This window comes from Ctenocephalides felis, unplaced genomic scaffold (assembly GCF_003426905.1).
Source record: "Ctenocephalides felis isolate EL2017-DRISC unplaced genomic scaffold, ASM342690v1 CF-g0.4_SCAFFOLD_01170, whole genome shotgun sequence".
Taxonomy (NCBI): domain Eukaryota; kingdom Metazoa; phylum Arthropoda; class Insecta; order Siphonaptera; family Pulicidae; genus Ctenocephalides; species Ctenocephalides felis.
The window spans coordinates 22,484,556-22,507,196 of NW_020537324.1; the positions used below are offsets into that span (position 1 = coordinate 22,484,556).

A 22,641-nucleotide genomic window follows, 5' to 3' on the forward strand; every position below is an offset into this window, starting at 1 on the left:
TGCGGTCTATTTTATCGGAAAATTAGCCCATAAGTTTTATTAGATTATAATATAGTGAAATAAATGTTTTGTAGTGCGCTATATAATTATATTAAATTCTTTAAAATTAAAATTGTAAAGTTTTTTTTATGAAAAGTATAAGACTAATGTACGTATATACAAAGTCAAACAATAAACAATAAAAAACGTGTTTAAAAAATAAAATAAACCTAAGCAGTGGTGCAACTTAAACAGTTAACTGTGTTTGCCGGCTTTCAAAATTTTTCTGCATTGACAAGTATCGTTTGGAAAAAATAGTGTTCAAAATTGCATATTTCAGGGTGTCCATTTTGAAAATAAAATACCAAAATAAAGTTAGTTTGAAATTTAACTGACTCTGATCTTGTTTACAGTTACATCCCTTGTACACGCGCTACGAAGGCTCACGAATGAGGACACGATGAGGGCCGCAACGCCGATTGGTGCTCGGACGATCAATGAAAAGAACGGACGACGTATATCAGGGATAGGAAAGCACTAAATATTTTTTATGGCTTTTTAATAGGCCTACTCTAAATATAAATCATGCTAAAGTATTGAGTAATATAAAAGTTAATTTATAAATTGAAATAATATAATTAAATTATAGAAAATGGAGAAATGGTTAACAATATAAAACTTATTTGACAATAACTACCACAACTCCTTAAAGTAACTGCATATTTTTTAATAAACAATATTATTCTTATAATATTAACACACTAATGCGTTTAGCAAAAATATTTAAAATATACTAATATAGCAACAAAAATATGTCCTATACAGAATAATTTAGAATCAAAATACTCATTTTTGCATGAAGAAAAAATTACGTGCCCTGCATGATAAAAAAATAATGCAAGTATTATCCCCATGATATATTAATATACGACAATGCCTGTAGCACTACATACTACGTGAGTGTAGCCGCCTAGAGTCGAACTGGCACGCAAACGTGTAATGGTTCCTAAAATGTGATCGCACGATTTTTTAGCAATTTCCAAAATATTTACATATTATGAAATTATAAATAATTACAAAACATCATGATATTAATCAAAATATTAACCCATTGCACTCGTATATCGGTACATTATAAACTATTATACCGATATACGATCGCAAAGGGTAATATACCGAGATAAAGTGGAAGTTAATAGGTAATAAAGAAAAAGAAAAGAAAAAATATAGCTAGTGAACCGCGATAAAAATAAATGTATGTCGGAGATATTGTTTAGAATAATTTCGATGTCAAAACATAATCTAAAAGATCATTAATTATATTAGGAATTAAAACATCGCTAAATGGTGACTTATACTCGCTTAAGAAGAACCAAAATTGAGTTACTAATGTTGAAAAATTATATAGAATAGACCGCATTAGAAAATTATAATAATATATTAATATCTCTGATCGTTTTACAAATTATAAAATGTCATGATACGTATTCGTGGCCAACTTATGTCGCCACATCACTTCCCTTTCAATATCACCATATTAAAATGCCCAATTATTAATAATACAACAAGATTATTATAACTATAAATACGATAGGTTCTATTCAAAGGTTCGATAACAGGTTTCGGTATTCCATCTGCGTGTTACCAAGTTTTATAAAAAACAATAATTTTCAATTTTATAGAACTATAAACTTGCACAAAGTATGTCAATATTTGATATTCTCAACTACATTTATACTTTTGTTAATGTTGTGTTGCTCTCAAATATTTAGTTAGTGGTTCTTGTGATATTCACATAATTATTATGAACTAGATTTGAAGTAATAGTTATGTTTAGTACTTTTAATTCAAATAATGCTTTTGTTACCTTAAATGAAAATAAGTTATCATACTATCATCTCTCAGTTAGCATGAAAAACTAATTTTGCCGTCATTGCTAATGCACCGTCTTCAGCAATAACCGAATATTGTTCTGTTACATGTGAGGATTGTGTTAATAATGTAGATCAATCATAGATAATCACTAGTACCAGTTTTATGGCCAATTATTCCGTATAAGATCATATTAATTAAAAATTTAAAGTTTATCCGATGCGAATTCATAGTCCGACGCATTTATAGTTTTATTACAAATATTCACCTTGAAAAATAAAAGAACAAACCAAGATAGTTGCAGTAAATTGTTGTTAAAGATAAAAAAAATGAAAAATGTAAATCAAAATTACTTATGAAATGTAGTTAATGTTCTGATTGCTAATGATAAAAAATGAACAAAATGAAATACACGCATCGTAAATGAGGTTGATAATGAATGGTAACACTATTAAATACAACGTGTAAAACTTAGTTAACTTTCTGATTGTTATCATTGATAAAATTGATTGATTGATAAAGCGAATTAAAAAAAAATCAAATACACGTATCGCAAAGAACGTGCAATGAATGGTAAAATCATTGAATACCTGATTATAAACAATTCTAAATTTAGTTTATTTTTTTATTGTTATTAATGAACAAAATGAAAAAAATACGCCCCTCGTAAAAGAAATTAAGAATGAATGATAATATTATTATATACCCAATTTTTTTAAAATCCATTCTTGTATCTTTCCTTCAGCAAAACGTTGGAGAAATTCTGAATAAAACGGTCTGGCGCCAAAGGCTAAGAAGGAAAAGTATGTCTTTGCCCGCCGATATTCCTACCACATCATGTATAGATTTATGCGGGGTTATGTTCCTTATTTAACGCCAATATAAAAGCGAATATAAAACTAAGTCGTAAAACGAAAACAAAGAAAATCAATAATAGTAATTGAATCTACAGCTACTTATTCATAAATTATAAACGATTGTAATATATATACATATATATATATATATATATATATATATATAACACAAACATTTTTTAATACAAATTGCCAAGTTACGCAAGTGGTTCTATACTAGCTAATGTTTAGCAAGTAATTCAAACAATTCAAATATTAATTCTGATTATTTGCAATATCCCTCTATCTTACTAAATTAATACCTTTATCAAAGACAATTGCAAGTAATTGAATTAAACATTTTGCATGCCAAAGCATTCCCATATATTCGCAAGCATGTATTAATGCGTAAATGTGATCAGTTATATTATACTATCAATCACCTGATATGTGTCAAATATCAGAATTAGTGTAAATGTATCAAAACCCGCATGATTTCATATTAAATCAATCACAAATTGCAAATCACACTAATAAAGTTATAGTACCTACTGTTGATTGATGATTCATAATAAAAGATTAAATGAAAACGTTTAGCGAAAGAACAATTTTCTATTAAATAAATAATTAAATACATATCTATCATCTACTAATTACAGTTTTGATTTTAATAAAAACTATTTTTATATGCACTTGTGCATTTGGGAACGAACGTAGGCGTGGATTATATAATCAGATAAAAGTAAACATTGAGAGAAAGAACGATTGTCAATTGACTAAATCGAAAATCTGCTGAATCACCGAGCCTTCAGTATACTTTCGGTAACAGAAAAAATCACAAGACTTGCATGAAATTGTAAGTGCAAGACTAGACTGAAAAATCAACCGAATCAACTAGCGAAAGACTTGCTTCCCTCAAACATTAATCATTTAGTTTTCACACTTAAAAAGACTACCACTGGGTACCATCTGATAATCATATTTCTACAAATTAATCACCAAAATTACTAAATGACTTTTCAGACAGATTGTAATGATATGGAAATAAAATAAAACTCTATCGTTTACTAAATAAAGGTTTTAGATATTTATAAATACAATGATTCATCAGACTTGTCTAATTGTAAGTACAAATATGTTCCGCAGACGGCATAGTGTATTATTTGCTTATTACATTAAATGTATGACTGTTCACTATTTTGCACAATATGCAAAAGTTTTTATTATAACAAAATAAGTCATGGTATTATAAAAAGTAAGTTTTCATTTGTCTAATAAGACAGTTTTTCGAATAAAACAAGTATAATTATATTTTACTTACCACTATTCCTTAACCGGCCATGGTTCCATGATCAAAACGGGGTTCTAGAAACCACTGATTCCAGACTCGGTACCCACTTCGTCCATCTTGGTATAAATCAATGGTGCTAACAGATTTTCACTTAATCTAAAATATGATATGTGAAATTATTAAATAAAAAAATCCAACTTTAAATATGGCGTCAAATGATCAACCGCTGGGCTGCATTCTGATGACCACTAGGTTAAGGAATCACAACAACGGTTCATCAAACACATGTAGTTCTGATTGTTGTTCAAACAATAAAAACTAACACTATTTTATAACGCCATTATTAATAATCACACAATGTACAGTAACATTTAGTTTGATAGTCGTCATCGGTAAATTCGTTCAAAATCACATTCGATCCACATTATGTTGCACTTGTCATGATCAAACAACAACTAATTTTATTATTTCTATAACCTCGTCTCGAAACTATTTGGCCGAAATTACATAATATCATAGATAGGCATAAACAAACGATTTTACCAACATTATCATACATAATCCTAAAGAAAGTACAGGTATGAACAAGAATTTGAATAATATATTTAAGCAATAAATATTACAATTGGTACAATATATAATTCAATAACTATACTACACAATATTTAAAAACTTTTTTAGCTGTAAGTTAATCAACAATGTTTATATATATTAACTATAAGAACTATATAAAATTAGTTAAATATCACAAATAAACGCGAATTATTAGTACAATTTTATATAAAAAATTGAGGCGGCTATCAAAATAGTCCTAATAACATAATATTGTTACATAATATTTTTCATAACATAATATTTCTGAATGATTTAACAAAAATAATATTAAATTTTAGTTTAATTAAATTTAGGTTAACCGACTAACTTTCTGTACGTATTTTTTATGTGATGTTACTTTAAAATTCCCAAATTACACAATTAATTAATTACAAAACTAAATTTTATAAATTTATTGAAAAATTTAGATTTATCTAGAAAGTTTTAACAACAGCAATATTGTCTCTTATTATTTAAACATGAAATATTTATTAGTATACGATCAACATGAAAATATTTAATTTTAAAATACTTGATACAGCATTTTGTTGATTTATGTAATACTGTTATACACTTGTTTATTCAAAATTATGTTAGTATAATAAATCTATGACCAGCTAGTTTTTCTTGGGGATGTCAGTAAAATAACGTCGATAAGTTTAAAATAGAATAATAACAAAAATAATTATAGTATATATCGAAGAAAAAATTATGATCTAATCTAGATGAAACTAGACTGGATACTGACCGATAAAATGTATATAACTACACAAGCAAAAAAATTGCATAATAGACCATCAATTTCCTCTTACAATATAAACATTCCAAAATATAACAAGGAATATTCAACATTGATTGTTTATAAAACTTAATTGTTTTAAGTTTATTATAAGTACGACCAATTAAATAAACTCATAGTATTGAACAACTTTTTTTAGATAAATCACCAAAATTGATGTCTGCAAGTAATTTCAAGGTACATACCTAATATTTAGTAAAGTGGATGCGGCAATTGTCTAACTTTCATGCTACCATCGACGCCACATGAAAATAATCTGCCAGCCCCATCCGTGTGAAGCTGGGTGACGCCTTGACCGATTGTCTTGAAAAAACTACCTTTGGCGTGTTCGCCAGGGAATGAATGCAAAAGTGAGTGGATGGACAAACCCCAGACTTTCACATCGCCATCGGCGGAACCCGTTACAAAATATTCTTCATTTGGATCCATTGCTAAGCATTTGATCGGAGTTTCATGGGCCTAATAGAAATAGAGAAATTTATTGTAGAAGCTTTCAAATACGAACGCATAACAGTCAATCCCCCAGAAACGAGATAGTCTGGGAATGAGGTTTCCATACTACGCGGAGCGGGAATTGCGTCAAACTACCGATAACGCGGTTTTCGTTTAACATTCCATAAGATCCTTCGGTCTCTAGTAACTGGATATTGTGGTAAAAGTTTTTATCATAGGATTTATTTCCGTCTATGTTACTTCAAAAAATATGTTTATATAAACATGCCAGTTTATATCATACCTGTGTACGACATCGGTTTTAGTAGTTTCAGTGCTGCTTCACAGAACGTTACTCTTTCTAACAAAAAATTGCTTGCATTTTTTTTATTAATTTCTTTTTATTTTGTTTAATAAAAATATTTTATAATTTTTCTTAATTCTTACAACTTCCAGAAGAAGATCGACTTGCTAGTTTTTCGTTTTCTCGACGTTTCAAGACATTCTGAATCGTGCGAGACCAAACTAAGAAAAAGTATGTATGTGTCTGTCTGTGAACCGACGAAAGGTGAATTTCGTCACCGTTTTGTTAAAAACGGCTGCATCGATTTAAAACATTCGAACTCCATTTAATGATCCTCCATAAGAAAGGCACACGTTGATTTGTATTATTTATTACGACCAGCTGGACCGTTACTTTGCGATAAATTGTTGAAAAAAAAGACAATTTATGAATTTAGGGCCGACGTCCAAGTATTTGAAAAAACAGGTATGCTCTTAAGACATACAACTATTTGCATTTGGTATAATATTTAAACTATAAGCAATAGTTCCTCATATTATAGAAACAGCAAATAAATCACTCATAAAATATGTACTTGTTCTTTACTGATTATGTCGATTATTTGCATCTATCGGAATGTTGATGTAAGCTTGATCCAGGAAAAATACACAAAGTTGTATTCATTGTTATTAAATACATACCTAAATTATCAAAAAAATTTCTCGACTAATAATTTTCTGATTGTTATATTGTTTTGTATTATATTGTACGACAGTTTATTTTGTACAAAATGCGCTATGAATATTCATACAACTCTTTAGAAATTACACATATAAATCTACAAGCACTACAAAATATGTTATTCTTTCAATTCGCCAAAACCGGTCTAAATATAATATTTTCTTGACAACCAGTACCGAAATACATACAGTAAAACCTCGGACTAATTGCTGTCGATAGGCATCCGGATAATCCAATGTATGAAGAATAATGATGTGTATTTATCAAAAATAACAAATACATACATAGATATCAACGAAAATCAATGTTTAATAAGAAATTAACATTTCCTTATGTACGTACAATATATATTTTCTTAGATCAGTGCAAAAATTCGAATTGTAGGTACATATAACTTTGTCTCGGTTAGTAGTCCGGATAATGGAGGTTTTACTGTACTTGAAACGTTCACCTTATACCTTATATTATACAATAATGTACAATAGGTGTAGTAATATGTATTATATATGTACAAGTTGTATGTGTATATATATATATATATATATATATATATAATATTATTTAATAAATATAAAATAAATAATGTGCGTACCTGAAAACGATGTCGCAATTGCCTTTGCCTGACATCGAAAATGCAAACATCTCCTTTTTTACCAGCTGAGATTAGGAGCTGATGTTGGGGTGCATAGACTAAACTAGAGGCACCTTGATCATGACATGTAAATGCAGTCACCTGGGATTTCTTTCTTGGCATCAAAGTATCCCACATTGCAACATTTTTGCTCTCAGAACTATGGCCAGCTAAAGAATATAAATATGAAATAATTAGATGGCATATGATGTATTATCAGTTAACTATCAGTCTTTACTTGCAGTAGATGCAAAATAATAATATTTATTCAATATAATAATAATAATTCAAGAATAAATGATAATAAGGAATAATTCAAGGTAATAATATGGTTCATTACCTGTAGCTAATAAACTGCAAGAACCCAAAAACACAAAATCTCCAATTCCTTTGTTATGGCACTGGTATGTCTGAAAAAATATTAAATATGAAGTTTTTATGAATCAACAGCAGTAATTAATCTATCGACTTACAAAGAATGATTGATTTGCATTACTGGCTAATCCCACTTGCCATAAGCTGAGATTGCCATCTCCGTCACCGATACCAAATTTATTTCCATGCTGCGAAAATCTCGCTCTAGTTACTTTGGCAAAAGTTCCTGGTGCTCTTGGAGTACATACCACTTGCTGATGACCCCATTCCCATAATTGTACTGAACCATCTTGCCCCCCAGTCAAATCTGAAAAGGTTAGAATGGCACAAATTATATAGTCAAATTTAAAATTAAATAATACAACTTAATAAAGTGTTTTTACTCACACAGTGACATCAGAGGATGAGAACACATTCGCTTAATGTTGTCTACTTTATGTTTCAAGACCTGAAAAGATACGAGACAATAGTCTTTTGTCATAAATTCACTGAAAAAACTGAGCTATACACATATAAATATGAAATAAATAATGATAAGCCAATGCAAAAAGTCAACTTCTGTTCAAATGTTTCTCTGGTTTCAAATCCATATCTACTGCTAACCCATAAAAAAATCTAGCAAATAAATAAATATAATCACTTAAATAAAGAAGTGCATATAAAAGCTCAGAGTATTTAGTACCCATATTTCATTTGAGGATGATGACAAACTATGCAAACAAATGTAAATTATGTGCAAGGTATCCATTATAATGAAAATAACACAATTAAACATTTTCATGCATTGGGTCACATATATACAAAACAAATGTATATATTATTGAATGGACTAGAACATTATATTCAAGACAAATTAAAAAAGTCGTTACAGATAAAGAATTAAAATATAACAGTACTGAAATTCAATTCAATTTGTCTGGAAAACTTTGTTACCGGCTTGAGTAAATGTTTGCTTCGGTCCACCACCAGTTGACAGAATCGATGACTGTGAGATCCAGGAAAACTGACACCTTTCATCTTATATCACATCCCAGACAGAATTCAAGGAAAGGCAGCACAAAACACACAAACAGACAAACGATATTTGCAAAAGCAAACACACACCACAAACAGTGACAGTTAATAGTTTTCTCAATAACGGAAAAGAAATCATGAACATAAGTTTTTTTTAAAAAATAAAATGGTCGTATATAATAATCTCCAAAACAGACTCATAATAATTTAAAAAAGATAAGTAATTGACGTAAGTGCAGTGTGTTCATAAGTGAAATGCACACTATTTCAAAATAGCCTATTAGATTACAATAAATAACTATCATAAAGTTCAAAGGTTCTATGTGCAATCTATTCTCTGTTGATTTAATTTAATCATTATTTTATACATATTTTAAGCATATCATCTATTGCAGCAAAAATCTATCTATTTATTATAAGCTGCATACTTTCCTGTGTAGGAAAGTTATTAATCAAGTACTATTTAACTTATCTTCCATAAAATAAAATCAAACTATTAATCGCAATAACTAATAAGGACATGAACATAATTGCTCATGATATCTGTCAGCGTGTATGAGAAAGCTAGTATATTTATTTGGATGAAATGGCAAAAAGAAAAGAAGGAAGAAATATCAAAGAATCGCGAAATGACTCATTTATCTGCAAAAGTCGTTAACCAATTCAACATTGTTTCCATCATAATAATACTTCTTCAATCTTCAAAACATTTCACCACAAAGTGCCAGTAAACTGTCACAAAATTAGTAGTTGCATAAGCATATATGATATGCATTTCGATAGATTATTTAGTATTTAATTTGACATATTTATAACATTAAATATTGTATATACTTCAACCATTGAATGAAATAATTCTACATGATATGATTTATATATATATATATATATATATATATATATATATATATATATATATATATATATATAAATATTTTTAAGTATATTACCACAGATGCACCTCTTCCTGATTGACCAGCAATTCCAGGCTGAGGACTGGATGGCATTGCATAATTATGACCGGAATTTGGACTATGACTCAGAATGTTTCTAAAAGTTTTATTAGTTTGAGTTTTTGAAAAATGTTAAAACTAAATGTGAAGTAATTATAGTTTACTTGTCAGTTGACGTCTGAATAACAAGAAAACCGCTCGACGGCAACGTGTCAACATCTTTGTTTAAATTCATGATATCGAATTCGCATTCATCTTCTAACCAAGATGGTGAATCTAATAATAGTGAGATATCCATTTCTTGGATTTCTCGTGGAGTTGCCAGAGCTAGCAAACCAGGATTTACCTAAAATAATTGACACATTTATGCTTATTGAATCATAATCAAGTATAACATGTGTACCAATATTTTCTTACCTGATTTAAGCAGAATGCTGAAATATGATCTTGTTCCTTATGAATTATTCGTACGGGTTGCTGAAGTTGTTCGGTTGGCAATCTGTCACCATCTTGAACAATTGAACCACTTCGAGATGTTCCATCCACAACAGATGCGCATCCGGAACCACCATTTAAGGGTTCCAGGATTGCAGCTAGCGATCGCCGTTTGCCAAATACGGCTCGAATGAAAATTTCCTTATGAAAATATAAATTTAATGCAATTAATAGTTGTTATGAATAATTGATAACCAAGTTTTGATTTACCAGAGTAAAAAAAAACTTTGTAATAGACGAAATCGTTACAATTAAAGCAAGCACCACAAATGTCACGTCGTCAGAACAATATTTTTGAAAATTGTCTACTATTTTTGTTTAACTTATAAATATTATTAAAATGTCTATTTGAAATTGAAACATTTTTGCATAATTTTATCATATATTTTATTACCTGTACAAGTTCTTGTTTGACTAGATACATCCACAATCGCGTAACTGGTGCGGCAGCTGCCAGTACAGGACTAAAGGGTGTATTTCCCTTCTCCAATAACGATCTGAAATACATAAAAAACCATCAATGCAAAATTATATCAAAACACAAAAAAATTTCAAATTTTTAATACAAACCTGTATTTATGGATAGCAGGTCCAGTTGCAGTGGTTTCAACATAACATCCTGGAATGTAGTCTGCAGGAGCTGGACCTCTAGATTCTAATTCCTCAGAAAGTAATTGTTGCCACTGCGATAATGAACGCAAAATGCCATGAATCAGAGGACTGCTCACAGGCAATTCTGAATTGAAATGTAATATAAAAATATCGAAAGTTGTAATGAAAAACTAAATTTAAAGAAAAAAATGTATGATTATAAACATAGTGTTGTGGAAATTGAAGTTACGATATTTCTTATTTGAAAAAGTTATTATCATAAATTAATCTCAATGCTTAAACACATTTGCTGGAAGACAAAAAAGATAAAATGAACAATTTTAAAGATATTTGTGTTAAATTGTCTACGGTAATCCTTTTCCACAAATTACCGTTGTCTAATTTTCTATAAGGATAAATCTGGTTGTGGCACAATGTTATAATGTCCACATATTAATAACAACTATTCATGATATGAAAACACAGCTTATGAAAATATTAACCTTGCATTTCTATTCCAGCAATATTGAGAAACTCTGTCAATTGATTCTGCACAATTCGTACAACAGCTAATCGTATGATAGACCATGAATATGAGTGTGGATTCGAATGCTGCGTATTTTCGCGACGATGTCTCCGAAGTGCAGTTGCTACTTGCGAGGACCTGGCGTCAGTGCTCAGAGGATTAGCAAACACATCCTCTTCATCTTCTTCTTCAGACTCTAAATCAGATGCTACTGATTCTGCTGAATCGTAGTCGTAATCGTCCGAACCAACATACTGTGTCTATTTTGTAAGTAAAGTAATATTGTTCAAAATTTGATAAATTAGCATATGTTTAAACAATGCAAATGAAAATTATAAATATTATATTTACTTACCTTTTGTAAGAAATATGCTACCATGGACATTTCAGGTGGAACAAATTGCTCTCGATAAGTTGGTTTATCTTCTTTCATATTCGGTCCACTTTGTCCTGAAAACTGTCCCAGCAACTTCATGTTCAACCTGACTCTTTGCTTAGTTAGTGATGTAACTGCATTCCACATTGAATCTTTAGTGGTTGTAGGTTCTTTATCTTGATTAGCTGCAGGTTGTGGTTGGAGATTAGCAGACCGCAGTAGCTTCTTGACACCGCCTCCAAATAAGCTAGCCCAAGTCATATTAGAAAACTTATGACCAACTAATCTGTACAAAATATGGGAATCACATGTGCAAAGAGAGTAAACTACTAAAGCCATGTATGTAGCTACAAAAGATTCGCAAAGAAGTAGGTTCAAACGAGGCGAATCTTCATCTTTTTCGCGTGCGAGCAAAGCTCGTAAATTGGTAACACCTGGCCATTTACTTGGTGGTGTACTAACAGTGACGGGCTCATCCGTTGAATATTTTCTTCTTCTAGCGTGCGCTCCTCCAATGAGATGAGTACTACCACAGGTAGCGTTAAGTCGCGCTATATTTTCTAAACCGGGGCTTAAAAATGCTTCGTTCGATACCGCGTTCTTTATACTGCATGTATCACTGTCACATAACGATTGATAAATGCAAGCTGATAAAGCCACTGCTAGATCTCTGAGCTCAAAAACTCTTCTTAGTTGTTGTATATTTGCTACTTGAGGAGGCCCTGATAATTCTATTATTGTCTGTAGCATATCATGTGCGTGAGATTGCAAGTGTCGTACTGGATCAGCAATAACTGTTTTATTGCCAGCAACTGTCGCACTTAACAAAGGCAATGTAGTAGGGAATGGAAGTGGAGATAAGAGTTGTTGTTGAGACTTCTCTTGCTGAAGTTCTTGAAGTAACAGAATTAGTTCCATTCTTACCGATGCTAACCCGCCGCCACTCGCTCCGTGTAGTGAACAATATGATAGAAGTGTTCTTAGCAATGTTTCATTTGCTATAAAATTTCAATAAAAAACTGTAGAGTAGCTTATAAGAGATATTTAATAGTTATGACAAAATAAATTACCTTTCAACCACTTCTTCCTTTTAGCAGCTCTTTGAACTTTATTCTCAAAATCTATTTTCTCAGCCATCAAAATTTCATGTAACGTTGGCCATTCATGCTTAGTACTTGGTGTCGGCGTATCTGATCGTTCTAAATTAGTTGTTGAGGCATTGAGATTGCTTGAACTTATATCCAATGTTGAACTTTCATGAATTTTCTTAGGTTGAACATTTTCGCCGAGACTGTAACCGCAAAGCTGTCGAAGAGCATCAACTTCATGTTCCAGCCATATATACAGTTGATATCGAAGTTGGCCTCCTAAAAATTGCCATTCAGCACATTATTAAATTTTAGTTTCACACAGTTAAATATGATAAAACTGACTGAATATTGTATAATAAGAAATGACTAAATCTTACCATCAACTTCATAACCAGTAGCCAGTGTAGACAATTCCTCCATTAGAATTTTCAAGCATGCAACAAATTTCAATTGTTGTGCCATAATATCAAATGTACCTAAAGATTGTTCCGGCGGCGCCGGTGTTTCTAATTGTACTTTCTTATCTATCTTCATCATGGGTGCGTCATCAGACCCAGACGAACTATAATATAAAAACAGTAAAAATACCAAACTTAATAAAAAATAGGAGCTAAACAAGAGTTTACTTACTGCTCTGATTTATCATCATCCCAATCTAAAACTAGTTCCTCTTCTTTCGTATTGCTAACTGGAGCACCCCAATCGAAATCTGAGCTTTCTGTTTTTTGTGCGGGCGGGCCCCAGAGATCATCTGATGTTTCTGTGTTTGTAATATCTAAATATAAAAATATTAATAATAAATACGACTACTTGAGTGATTTTACAGGGTATCAGATTTGAAATTGATCACAATTCATACCTTTGGTTGTTGTATCACTGAACGATAGCATGCCTGTATCAATTCTGAGATCTTGTGGTTTACCTTTGGTTGGACTATTTAAATCTCCTGCAATTTATTAAAATAATAATAGAATGCAAAACTCACTATCATGAATTATCATATTGAGGTTTACCTTGTGATGGATCAATAACTTTATTTGGAAGTTTACTTAGAACTTCTAAAGCTAAAGCTGGGCAGCCCGCTTTAAAATGACCATGGGCAGTTGTAAAGTATAACTGCCTTTCTAGAGGTGTAATAGAATCTTCGAGCATTAAATGTCTGCCTGTATCAACTTTGGAATTAGCATCACCAACAACACTAGAATAACTAAAGCCGCCTAGAGCAACGTGTACTTTTTGTCTTTCCTGTCAACCATGAATTATCAAATAAGTTGATTTATATAAATGTGAATTAATAAATTATATTTTGTGATTAATTTATAATTTAATATACCTGAGCTGTTGATGCAATATGTTGTTTAATAAGTAATGGATGTGTTCTTAAATACACATAAAAGTTGAAAACATTCGGATCAGTTGTACAATGTCCGTCTGTTCTAGTATCTGCTTCATCATCATGGGCGGAATGTAAATGACCGACGCCTGTTTGTAATAATGTACTTAAACTAGTAGAATGTTCTTTCAAAATCCAATAAGCCATGGATCTTAAGAAAGGATCTGGATGCATTTTTGCTGTGTTCTGATTGTTGCCTTCAGCGTCGCAACTGCAGAATAAAGAATACAGTTAATTATCAGTTGATTTCGTAGTGCGTATTATTAAAGAACTGTATATTTACCCAAGTATTTCTTCATAAAGAAGCCGTTTTAAGTTTGGTGGATTTGGTTCGCGATCACTTTCATATAATCTAGCGATCACCATCGCTAGTTGCAAATCTTCTAGTTTATTCAAACAAACTTCCAAAGCATCACGCAAAGCACCAGCTAATAAGAAAAAGGCAACTGCATGTTCAAATCGCTGTTTTCCTAACAACGCGAAAGCGTTCTTAAGTGCTGCTTTTCGCCAACGATCTTCTGTAAAGTCATTGCTGAAGAACTGTAAAAAAGGCATTTTAAATATAATAAAAACATTTATCAACCAATTTATGTAATCATACCGCCGTCATTTTGTCATCTCGTTTCGATCTAAATAATCCCCAAACTAGCGTTTTCTTCTTCATTGCAATGTAATAAATAGCGGCATCTAAAGGATCTTGATTAACTTGATAGGCAGCCTTAGCCAACCTTTCTACACAAGTTTTTAATAAAGTACTATTACGTAACCACCATCCAACACCCAATTCCTTAAGTGTGTTCCATTTTGCTTGCCCTTTTGCATATGAAGGTATAACGTTTAATAATTCTTCCTCGCTTTCGGAATGGAATGCCCAAACTAAATTGTTGGTTCCAACGCCTTGTCTTTGGAATTGAGCTCTCTGTGCAATAGGCAGACACCGCAATAAATATGTGTAATGTTTCATGGCTAATAGGAACCGCAAACCACAGTCATCCAATGAATCTACAAAAAATTTTAATATCATCAGCAACGCGTGATCGCATATAATAAGTTTATTAAAAAATCTATCACTATATTATTTAATCTATTACTGTATTAAAAATATAATATAAATTTATACAAATAGGCGTTGTATTAAAGTGAAAAGGTTGATCGGTAAATACCTGTTGAAATAACTTCAGTATCCGGTACTCCGCTTAAATTTTCTTTAGCAATTGCATTTCGTGCAGCATCATTTGCAAATCTTTCAGCAAAATCAGTGTTACATGAAGATACCGTGTCAGCCAAGGCCAGCAAATGCATCTGATCTAAGCTGGACAAACCAGGCATGTGGGTATGTGTCAAGAGTCGCGAGAGTAAACGACCTAAAAAGTGAAAAATGCTTTTCAATAATTGCTATAATTTATTTACTCTTTTATTAATAATAAACTATACCAGGGAAGTTTGTTAATAATAAAATACTTTAAGTAGTCACATAAAACATAATGAGCAGATATAAATCTGCAAGCTACTAGTTAATAGTACATATATCATAAAAATATATAAAAATGCATCAAATTTAAATATCATCATTTGACCTATGATATGCTTTATGTATAAAATTTACCTTGTCTAGGCCCAAAGTAAGATAAACCTTGTCTTTCGGGCACTGAAGCTCTTCTATCAAATCTTCTAGGTGAATCTGTATCACATTCCAGTAAATCATCCAAAGTTTCCTCGCAATTAGTTGTGTTTGCATCAAACAAGTTATTATATTCCTATAAACATTGTTTATTATTGCACGCTGTTTAATTAATAACTAAATGGTTACTTACTTGTCCATCCTCATTTGTAGCTGCTGTCTCTTTCTCAGCAGCAAGCAATGTCCATAACGGCAAGGGTGGTATAGAGGTGATTTCTGCATAGTCTAATGTTAACTCTTCAGGAAACTGTAAAAAAATATATTTTTTTAACATAAATTTCAGAAATATAAAAAATTTCAGATATCACATATGTGCTTATTCAAAATATCATAATATTGGAATGTCGGGACTTACTTGAGTAGTGGAATTTCTTGGTTCTAGAGGACTGGCAGTGCCAGGTACACAACTGACCGACAAGGTTCGCGAGCGAGACCACCCGCGCTGAAAAACAATGCCAGAAATAATGGAAAATAAAAACATCAAAAGCATAGTGATTAGTAGTATATCACAGCTTTTGGCATGCCAAATTAATAAAAGCAAAATAATATGGTAAAAAACTAATTTATACAAATAATAAACTACAATATTACACATTATAATATAAAATACAAAGTCGTACTTCGTACAGTTTTGGCAACCACATAAACAAACAGTAAATGGTTAGTACATATTGAAGAATAGGTACAGTTAAAAACAATGTGCATGGCAAAATGAGTGAATTAGGATTTCTATACCTGTCTGGTCAAACTGTCTTCATCGCCCCCTGCAGTATTCAAAGAGTAAGTTCCGCTGATACATCTGTATAAAAAAATCAAATATCACATATTTTTGTTAGCTAACTTTCATCACTTAGCTACATTTTTAAGCAGTGTATTTAGAATATGTTGATGATATTGAACAGCCGTTTATAATGACGTAATTACAATACGAAGTTTGATTTTCATATAAGTTTTTGTTTACAAAATATTGATTATTATTTTGAATTAGTGCAGAATTATTATCACGATTTGTTTATTTATAGCAAAATTGAAAATAATAATTTGACCATAACAATGTCTTTTGAGCACAATATACACATGTATAGTTACTATGTTCACTATATCAAAAAACATAAGTACATACATATTTATATAAAAAGACCTTCTACTACAAAACGCTTTCTGTAACATCCATTGTCATTTTCAGACTGTACATACATATGTAAAGCAATTACCTTACTAAATGTGCCAATATAGCTTTAACCCAACGAATTTTCCCGCTGTTCAATAATTCCATAAGTTGTTTAGGATGATATTGTGGCAACACAGGACACGCTATTCTTGAAGCCTCAAATAAACCATAGTCAGGCATGTAATCTAAAGCAGGCGCCTATCAAACAAAAACAATGTTCATTTTTTTTACTGAGGTGATAAAAAGAATTATAAATCATTGTTACAAGTTTTTTACCTGTTCTGATTGTAGATTTGTATTGCTTTTCTTCCTTCTGTCTATAGTGCCACCGCCTTGGAACATTTGGAGATTAATAGAACTGACTCTAGACAAGTGAGGCATTGAACTAACATTATTTAACCGTCTTTGGGAACTCTCATGAGCAATTGTACGAAGATCTTCATCTCTCAAATTTCTAGTATCATATAATTCATCTGATTCCTAATAAAAAATTGATTAAATTAATGAATAATCTTTCATAAATGTAATTTTTTTTAAATGAAATATCTTTTTAAATATAATATGACTACAACAATGTTTGTTGTTTTATGATTTTTTTTATATATATTTTCTCTAGATAAAATTTATGAATGATTATGAATATTTATGAACCGTTTGTCGGTGAATTACCTGCGGTGGTGTTTGCCCTTGATCTGCATTTGCTTTCCATTGAGAATAAACATGCATTTCGCTGTCCATACCGACAACTAAAATTCCATCACGAACCCAGGAGATCTGCATCGGCAATGGAGGAAGACCATCTGCCGTTGTTAAGTCAATTCGACGCAATTTCATCCATCGAATTTCATCATTGAAATGAGGCGCGGCCAAGGAACTTGCTTTACGCAATATCGGTCGATTAGTGGAAGCGGATTCTTTCATTGCCTAGAGATATAAGTAGAAAATAATACCCTTTAAAAGAAGTAAATGCTAAATATTGTCAAATTCCTGTATATTCCATACCTTCATATTAGCTTGTGCCAAATCTGTTGAAACTGATGTAAATAACATGACCTTACTTCCAACAGCAACAGTTAAAATGTGTGAACCGTCCTCTTTAGATATCCAATCTAACTGTACAAGATGTTTCTGTGTCAAAGGACAAGTATTTCCATTCTCGGTTATGGACTTTCTAAGAGACTGAAGAGTGGAAAAACTTGGAACTGCTAATAATCCTGAAAAATCGTTTATTTTCAAAATAAATTACAGTTCCAAATAAAGTAATACCATTATTGTATTTAAGATATATTAACAAACAATTTTTTAGCAACTATACTTATTATTATACTGACCTGCATTGGCTTTGGTTAACCCATTTGGTGCTTCTGCTGACGTAGGAGATAGTGTATTACCATGAACAGATTCTGTACTGGTTCGATTATTTCGAATTTCATCATGCGACAATGTTTGTAATACCTAAAACCAAACAACTCTTAATGGATATTCTATATAATGAAGTAAAATGCTAACAAAATATTCTTAAAACGAATGTATGTTACCTGTGTCAACCTTTGTTTTTTCTGTAAAAATCTGCTGTCATACAAATAGCTCAAATCAAGATGAGGATCAACTTGAATTCTAGGTAAGTGAATATTTTTCAGGTGGATTGTGTCTTCTAAAACCCATTCAGAGCCACCAGTACTTTCACATTCATAAATAGCAACACACAAATTAACAAATCTGGATTCGGGATCAGATTTATGTGGACGAGTAAATGATTTTCCATATTTATAAGCACAAGCTATTCTTCCTGAATATGCAGCACTTATATTAAGTGGTTGACCTTAAAAAATAAAAATAATTGGCTATAACTATGTCCATAAACTATTCAAATAATAGTGTTTTCAGTAATATATGTAAATATTTTTATATCTACTTCTAAAACATACCCGAAATATCTATTGTTGATTCCTGATCCTTTCTAATCATTTCCCATTCACACCAATTGTATTCTCTTGAACCTTTTTCCTTTTCGTTCGTTTTAGTAACCTGGCATTTCCAAAACCTAACAGTGCTGTCAGAGCAAGCAGTAACTATAATATAAGGTGCAAAACATGCTGGGTAAATTGATGATGAACTCAAATGTCCTGCAGCTGGTGAGGCATGCACAACTTCCACCCCCTCAGGCAAAGGTAATTCTTGTTGACATACCTGAAAATTAAATATAAAATGAAATAAATGAAAATATTGCAGGGCAGCATTATAAAATTAAATTATAAAAATACGAAATGATCAAATAGTCAAAACTATTATAATCATTTACCTTTGTTGTACTAATAGAAACGTGAGGCCCTGGCGGTTCAACAACAGGTTCTGGTTGTGGATTAAGTTTGGTTGTGGAATGTTTTGGAGCAGCCAATTCAGACTCATCTAAATCCTGGACTAAATTTGAATCTGGTACATACATCATACTTGCTGATAAACTTTCTACAATAGACATTAAAATATAACTCTAAATGGGCAAATATAGAAGCATTACTAAACTTTTCATCCATATCAAGTTCAAATATTTTATCTGAATGCACACGGATATCTAACCTTCAGGATCAGGTTGGGATGCTATGACTAATCTCCACATATGGACAGTAGTGCCTTTAGCAGTACGTTCTAGGACAACAATGTAAAATGGTTCTTCAAACACAGCATTTTGTTGTAAATCAACCATAGCTCCTAGTTGAGACTCCATTAAGTTCGGAGTTCCTTCTCTTAGATCAGCAGAACTTTGAAATATTGGAGTTGTTTTGTCTTCAGTACGTTCACCTAGAATAAGAACAAATAAACATTTCAGAAGTTTAGCAATTATTTACATTCATATCATACCAAGATTTTATGAACAAACTAGCAAACCCGACGAACTCCGTTTCGCCACCAGATGGTTTCGTGAGAAAGATGAAGAAATTTTTTGTTTGTTTTATATTTGAAAAATTAAGTGTTTACATTACAAAAATGAAGTGTTTTTTAATTGAACTTCTCTAAAAGTAAATGAATGTGAATCCGCAAATTATCCGTTTAATTGAAGTTCTCTTTGGTAAACCACATTTTTTGTTTTTTGGTCTAACGTTAACACAAACAACGCGGATGGTTTTCCAACTCGTGAACAGGCACCGTATAACTGCCCATGTGAAAAACAATGATTTTCTAAATAATCTATTTGAAATTTATCCCGCAAACACTAAGCGATTGGCCTTGCGACTTGTTATTGCGAACGCAAGGCAAACTGGAAACAGTACATGTATATCATTATTCTTTGCGGCAAGAATTGCTCGTTGACTTAACCAAGCATAATTCTGATAATTCTCACTAATGTCATTACTCGAATTTTTAATTATGGTGCATGAAGTTCCAGCAATTTGCATTAGGGCACAATGCCATAATTTTCTTAGCAATAAACCTTGCGGAGCCCGAGACCTTTTCAACGAATGCAAAATTGTTGAAATCGGTTCCGTGCGTTCTGGAGTTATTTCGTCAGGAAGGAAAACCCGACTTATTTTTATATATATAGAAGAAGTATATAATCTATTTGAAATTATTTAAAACAATTGTTGATTATTTTTATTACTCGAATTTTTAATTACGGTGCATGAAGTTCCAGCAGCTTGCATTAAGGCACGATGCCATGCACAACTAATTTTCTTAGCTATAAATCTTGCGGAGTCCGAGACCTTTCCAAACAAATGCAAAATTGTCGAAATCGGTTCGAGCGTTCCGGAGTTATTTCGTCAGGAAGAAAAATCCCGACTTATTTTTATATATATAGATGATAACAGAGTTTAATACATATACCAACCTGTAATCAACTGCTCTTGGAACACATGAAGAAACTGCGTATTTTGCCAATCGTGTGTTGCATCTTCAATAGCATCTAATTGTATCACACAACCAGGCCGCGCAGTCGACTGTTGTGAAACTATTTTAATTCTCTCTTGTAAAGGAAAAGCTGGACCCGCTACTTCCGATGAGCAAGCAGAAGATAGAGACATCATAGAATCCTTTAATAAAGAGTAGGTATATAGAAGAAGACATAACTGAAAGCAATCTCTGAATACATGAATTAAAATGTATTTATTAACAATTTATTACATACCTTCATCTTGGATCTTCTTTCAGACAAACTAATTTCAGCTAACAAAGTACGAGCATCAATAACAGCTTGATATACTCGCAAGCATTCCCCATCACTGGCTACAAAACATGCTGATGGCGAATTGCTTAGGTTTCCCAAAGTAGTACTAAAACAAGAATATATTGATAGATTATTTTCATATGAATAGATCAGAAATTGACGGATTAATAAAAATTTGGTTATAATTATTAATGTATATGGTATAACTCTCTGGTGAATAAATGTATTTAGTATTACAGGAAAAATATATTCCAGTTTTCCATTTAGGTGCTGTTACACAAATTAATCAAATGTATATTGTTCATTTTCCTGCAGCATCCTGCTTGACAATAATCGGATCATAAAGTAATTATAACTCAATATATTAAGCAAACTAAGAAAACATACATTTATTTCCTTCTTAAAAATTACAGAAAACATAATGACATTGATTATTCAGGAAACCTTGAGTTTTTCTGACAATTAAAGTAAAAGAGAGAGAGAAATAGATGCTAGAAAACCCAAACCCAGTATTAAGTCTTTGGATTTTGGATAAAGTTTACACGCTTCACACAATTTGAAAATCGTATAAATCACATAAAAATTTACCTTGGTAACAAAGTGGGAATCCAAGCAACATTACTGAATGCAGATATTTCTGGACTATTTATTCTAGCAAGTTCACTAACTCCACCAGACTTCGACAACGGACCGACTGCATCAACACGCCACAAAATCAATTCAGAACAAAAACCGGTTGGAGAAAATACATCCTTGTTAACAAAATGCTCGTAAGTCGGAGTAGAACTTGCAGATTTTTCAGTTTGTGTCGGACGCGGGGCTCCAGGAACAGTTGGAAAATCTGATAAATTAATATTATATTTAGGACAATTATAAAATTTGTAATTTTCATTACTGCATTACATTTATTAAACAGGAAAATAAATAAACATATAATTAAAAATATAAATAGGAATTATTAAAATTATTAGAAAAAATATTACATGTTACCTGGAATATTATGATGAGAAGTCGTTAAAAGAAGAGGTAGAACAGGATGACATGTGATATCATTTACTCGAAATCTGTGCCCAGAAGCCCTTGATGCATGACCAATGCTAAGTACCTGTGCAAAATATATATTTATAAAACTGTTAATGATTTTTATCATGATGCAGCTTTATGTTATTTTATTTAATAAAAGTGTTATTGCATATAGAATAGAATAGATTATATAAAGATAAAAATTATATAAAGCTTACCTGAGAAAACTTTGATTTATCTGCAAAAGTTAACTGCCAAAGATTCAAAGTGCCATTTGAATGTTTCGAAACCATAGATATAACAGGCGATGGAGGTGCTGAAAGCATATCGCT

At 31.4% G+C, this 22,641-nt stretch overlaps 1 protein-coding gene across 1 annotated transcript; it reads right to left on the reverse strand.

Moving 5' to 3' along the window:
• Nucleotides 1-5,206: 5,206 nt before the first annotated feature.
• Nucleotides 5,207-22,638, reverse strand: LOC113366143 (dmX-like protein 2). The gene is made up of 42 exons (XM_026607704.1): nt 22,528-22,638; nt 22,272-22,391; nt 21,875-22,041; nt 21,248-21,392; nt 20,951-21,152; nt 19,918-19,923; nt 19,702-19,863; nt 19,427-19,590; nt 19,053-19,314; nt 18,663-18,946; nt 18,534-18,579; nt 18,456-18,485; nt 18,127-18,338; nt 17,794-18,048; nt 17,401-17,604; nt 17,168-17,322; nt 16,689-16,752; nt 16,309-16,395; nt 16,087-16,200; nt 15,879-16,029; nt 15,436-15,636; nt 14,874-15,274; nt 14,556-14,812; nt 14,213-14,483; nt 13,893-14,124; nt 13,739-13,825; nt 13,510-13,654; nt 13,257-13,441; nt 12,859-13,155; nt 11,768-12,786; nt 11,390-11,672; nt 10,866-11,031; nt 10,690-10,792; nt 10,218-10,436; nt 9,965-10,146; nt 9,798-9,897; nt 8,767-8,850; nt 8,221-8,281; nt 7,932-8,140; nt 7,799-7,868; nt 7,420-7,628; nt 5,207-5,830 (listed from the first exon to the last, which is right to left on the reverse strand). Exons 1-42 carry the CDS (start codon nt 22,633-22,635, stop codon nt 5,564-5,566), a joined length of 7,986 nt encoding a protein of 2,661 aa, XP_026463489.1. The 5' UTR covers nt 22,636-22,638; the 3' UTR covers nt 5,207-5,563.
• Between the last annotated feature and the right edge of the window lie 3 nt (nt 22,639-22,641).